The 4,028-nt window shown below is 44.7% G+C and overlaps 1 protein-coding gene across 2 annotated transcripts in view; it reads left to right on the top strand.

The window, feature by feature from the left end:
- The window catches only part of clcn6 (chloride channel 6), a 25,812-nt gene that overhangs the window by 10,857 nt on the left and 10,927 nt on the right, over positions 1 to 4,028 (top strand). For both annotated transcript variants that reach the window (XM_037684440.1, XM_037684441.1), the window contains 5 exons: positions 115 to 173; positions 250 to 382; positions 550 to 663; positions 1,688 to 1,854; positions 1,933 to 2,040. In XM_037684440.1, the coding sequence (XP_037540368.1) occupies positions 115 to 173; positions 250 to 382; positions 550 to 663; positions 1,688 to 1,854; positions 1,933 to 2,040 (581 nt within the window). The remainder of the gene's footprint in view (positions 1 to 114; positions 174 to 249; positions 383 to 549; positions 664 to 1,687; positions 1,855 to 1,932; positions 2,041 to 4,028) is intronic.

A 4,028-nucleotide genomic window follows, 5' to 3' on the forward strand; every position in this document is an offset into this window, starting at 1 on the left:
CCTGTCTTATATTAGACCGTCAACATTCGGCGTGACTAAACGTTCTGTTTCTGAACCGTGGACTCTTTCTTCTTTCTCTGGTGTATTCATGAAATAAATTTTCCTCTTCATCAGTTTCAGAGCATCACGTTCAAGAGGATAAAACTTGATTTTCCTTACTTCCGCAGCGACAGGTACAGCTGCACGTTTTTATCGGCTCTCACCGTCCACGGCCTCCATGTCCACTGCAGCTCATGTCAAATCTTTCAGGGACAAGCGAGACTTTGTGTCGGCTGGAGCTGCGGCTGGAGTCGCTGCAGCCTTCGGCGCTCCGATCGGCGGCACCCTCTTCAGTCTGGAGGAGGGCTCGTCCTTCTGGAACCAGGCCCTCACCTGGAAGGTGGTACGTTGTACTAAAAGACGACGAGGGATGAAGTGCTTTCATCGTGGATGTTTAATTTATTAATCCCAGCATGAATGCTAGCAGCTTGCGTGGCTCTGGTTCTGGCAGCCTGGATCTTCTCGCACAGCTCCAGCGTTCAGAAATAATTACATTTCTTTTGTTTTCAGCTCTTCTGTTCGATGTCGGCCACTTTTACTCTGAACTTCTTCCGCTCTGGGATTAACTTCAATAAATGGGGCTCGTTCCAGCTGCCCGGACTGCTCAACTTTGGAGAGTTTAAGGTAGAGTTCTGCTTGTTGTTTGTTTCGTAGAGAAAAGGCGACGCGTCTTTGTAAAACCTGTTTCTGTGAATTTTCAAAACAATTTTGAACCTTAAAGTAATTTTAGTTAAAAAAATCTTCACTCTGAAAAACAAATTCCTAAATTTATAGTTTCCTGAAATGATTGGGGTGACCGACGAATAATCTTTGGGGGCCACGACCTCCACTGGCCACCCCCTGGCTCCACCACTTTTCTGCCTCGGACAAGAACGCATTAAAACCCTCTCTGTTCTCCAGTGTAACTCCAGTATCTTGTACCAAAAACATTTAGGTTTTCTTCTCTGTTCAGTTCCAGCCCACAAAATCCAAACTACGAACATTCATTATTCAGATCCTGCAGTGACTGATCATTTAATCAAAACCCCTTTTTAAACCTGAAACTTTTCCTGAAAACAAACTTGCTGGCTGTATTTTAAACCTACTGGGTAACGTTGAGCGTTCATCTAAATGCACATTGTATCAGAAATGACTCGATCGTATTGTAATTTACCGAACGTTTACAGATATTTAGATTTTCTTCACAAATGAAAATATTCTTAGAAAACCAGATTTTGGACGCCTGCGCTGCTTCAAACTTCAGTGAGCAACACGGCTATAAATAAACAGGCGAACTCCAATCATGGATCGAACGTATTCCAACATTTAATGTTTATTATTAATTATAGTGAATGTGAAACTTGATACGCTTGAATCTTCACTGGACGGAGAGTTGTCTACACTTTTCATCGTCCAGCTCTTAGTCAAGCTCTTGATAACACAAAGCCTTTTGCTTTTCCGCACCATAACTTCTTAATTTGATGAAGCTTGACAGAAATTTGTAGCACCGCTAGACGGCGTGTTGCGCCATCTTTTCATCAACTTCGTTCAAGGTCAAAGGTTAAGCGAGGTCTTTGCTTGTCCGGGCCGTTCCTATAGATTGCTGTATAGTTGTCTGTTGACGGGCGTTTGACGGTGCTCGTCATAATCTGTCACTTTTGTTGGTCAGTGTCTAGACGGTGATAAGAACTGCCACCTGTGGACCGCAGTGGACCTGGCCTTCTTTGTCCTGATGGGTGTGGTTGGTGGCCTGCTGGGGGCGCTCTTCAACTGCATGAACAAGTGTCTGGCCAAGTATCGCATGAGACATGTTCACCCCAAGGCCAGGTTCTTCAGGTGACCCGGCACAGCCCGCCCCAGCTGACAAACACAAGCTTTATTTCTGATTTTAAACCTTTTTTTTTTCCATTTCAGAGTACTCGAGAGTCTGCTGGTTGCCATGGTGACAACAGTTGTGATATTTGCCGCTTCCATTTTGTTGGGCGAATGTCGGGACCTGACCTCCCCCACCACCCACAACACCACGGTGAGTTTTTCCCGTTACACAACGGAGTGCAGCTGCCTGTCTGGTTAAAGGACAGGAGTGAATAAGACGTGTGAGAACAAGTCATGGTCTTAATTCTTCATGAGGAAACGTAAATGTTTTCATGACTGACAGTAGGGATGGCATGATTATCAGTATGGAGGTATACAAGGAGATTTCTGTTAACTGACTCCAAAGCTTTCTCTGACTGCGAATGGAAAGCCAACAAGATGGAGACGGATTGGAGACCTGGTCCTACAGGTGAAGGATTTCAAGTGTCTCTCAGCGTGGCTACGTCCACTGAGGAGGACCTGTAGCTCAGACTGCTGTCAAACTGGGAAAAATCTGTCCTTCTTCACTCTTCAGGAAACTAAATCTCTCTAAAGCAACAGTTGAAAGTGTTTTCCAGTATGCGTCAGGACCATGGTCACTCACTGAATGGGTGTTTAACTCATCTACAAATGGCAAGAAAGTGTGACAAGGACCTCTACAGAGATCCCACCAGCGTCAGACGGCTCCATTCTGCTACAGAACCAAGAAGGAACATATCTGTCGGGTTTTATTCTAGGAACCAGCAAGTGGTCACAAAGGAAGATGACCAGGAACGTCCGACATCAACAGGATGATGGATGATCCAGGACTCTGTCCCTGAAATCGACCGAGGTGGATCGGAGTATATGGAGAGCAGTGTTTCCCCTCGGTCACTTGCCTTGCTAGGGTGCTCCTCTCTTCAGGGAGTTTTGTAAATGGGGGAGGTTTGGGAGAGAGACATGTCTGTGTTGCACGCTACTTTTGTGCCGGCAGTTGTTGAGAGAAGCGGAGCACTGTGTCATTAGTAGCTTTTTAGCCAGCGCTTCTGTATTTCGCACCGCTACGCCCAGCAGTTTTCGACCGGGGCGGGGGTGGGGTGCAGAGTTGTGGGTGAAGGACATTTCGGTAGTAGGCAGGGCGCTCGGTTCTGTTGACGGCGGGGCGCCCTCCTTGTATAATGGTAGGGGAAACCCTGGAGAGACATCTGTGGGGATCGAAGAAATTTGACTAACTTTTATAAAATGTGTGTCTCTTTTATATAATTAATAATGACAGTGCACGGAGTGGGAAACGTATATTTAGGAGTTGTTTCAGAGACGCCACATGAAGTTGGTGCGTTGATTTCTAATATTAACAGTCTTTTTGTCTATTCCATGTTCATACTTACAGGACCAACAATGTTTCTGCTACTAGACACAGTTTTAATTAAGCAATCAATATAACTTTATTGTCCAAAACATTTCATGACATGGAGATTTATCTTTGACATCTGGCTCATACATGCAAAACAACACAATAAAAAATGCCATAAAACTTTAAAAAGCTTTGCTAACCCAATAAAAACCTATTCTAAAATACACGATACATTAAAAACATCTCGGCAGACAGCGGGTTGTCATGTGAGGCTGCGTTTAAATAGGACCTGCTCACGGCAGAGAGAACAAATGACTTTTTGTTCCATTGTTCTTCACCAGAGGAACCAGCAGTCTTCTGCCAGATGGTTCCAACCTGAATAATGGTTGCAGTGGATGAGTTGGGTCATTGTAAACCTGTATAGCCTTTTTTTCAGAACCTGACTGTACAGGTCTGTAGGTTGCATTTGCTGATGACCAATGATTTTACAGTCCAGTTTGACCACCTGGGACAACTTGTTCCTGTCTCTGGCTAGGACGTTCCCATACCATGAGACAATATTAAAGGAAACAACTACCAGTGACCTGTGCACCAACTGCAAAGTAATTTTGCTTGCATTAAAGCTCCTCAGCTTATATAGAAGGTGGAGACGCTGTCTGGCTTTTTGTAAGTACAGTCAGTGTTGGGGGTCAAAGGTCAACTTGTTAATTATTGTTCCGAGGTATTTAAATTCAGTCACCTGCTCTGCTTCCTGCACTTTTATAACTGAAGGTCTGAATACAGGTGTGGTGCTGGCTGCTCCCCATCTTTTGTCTCCAAATCC

The sequence above is a fragment of the Nematolebias whitei genome, chromosome 11 (assembly GCF_014905685.2).
Source record: "Nematolebias whitei isolate Nwh7 chromosome 11, NemWhi1, whole genome shotgun sequence".
Classification (NCBI taxonomy): domain Eukaryota; kingdom Metazoa; phylum Chordata; class Actinopteri; order Cyprinodontiformes; family Rivulidae; genus Nematolebias; species Nematolebias whitei.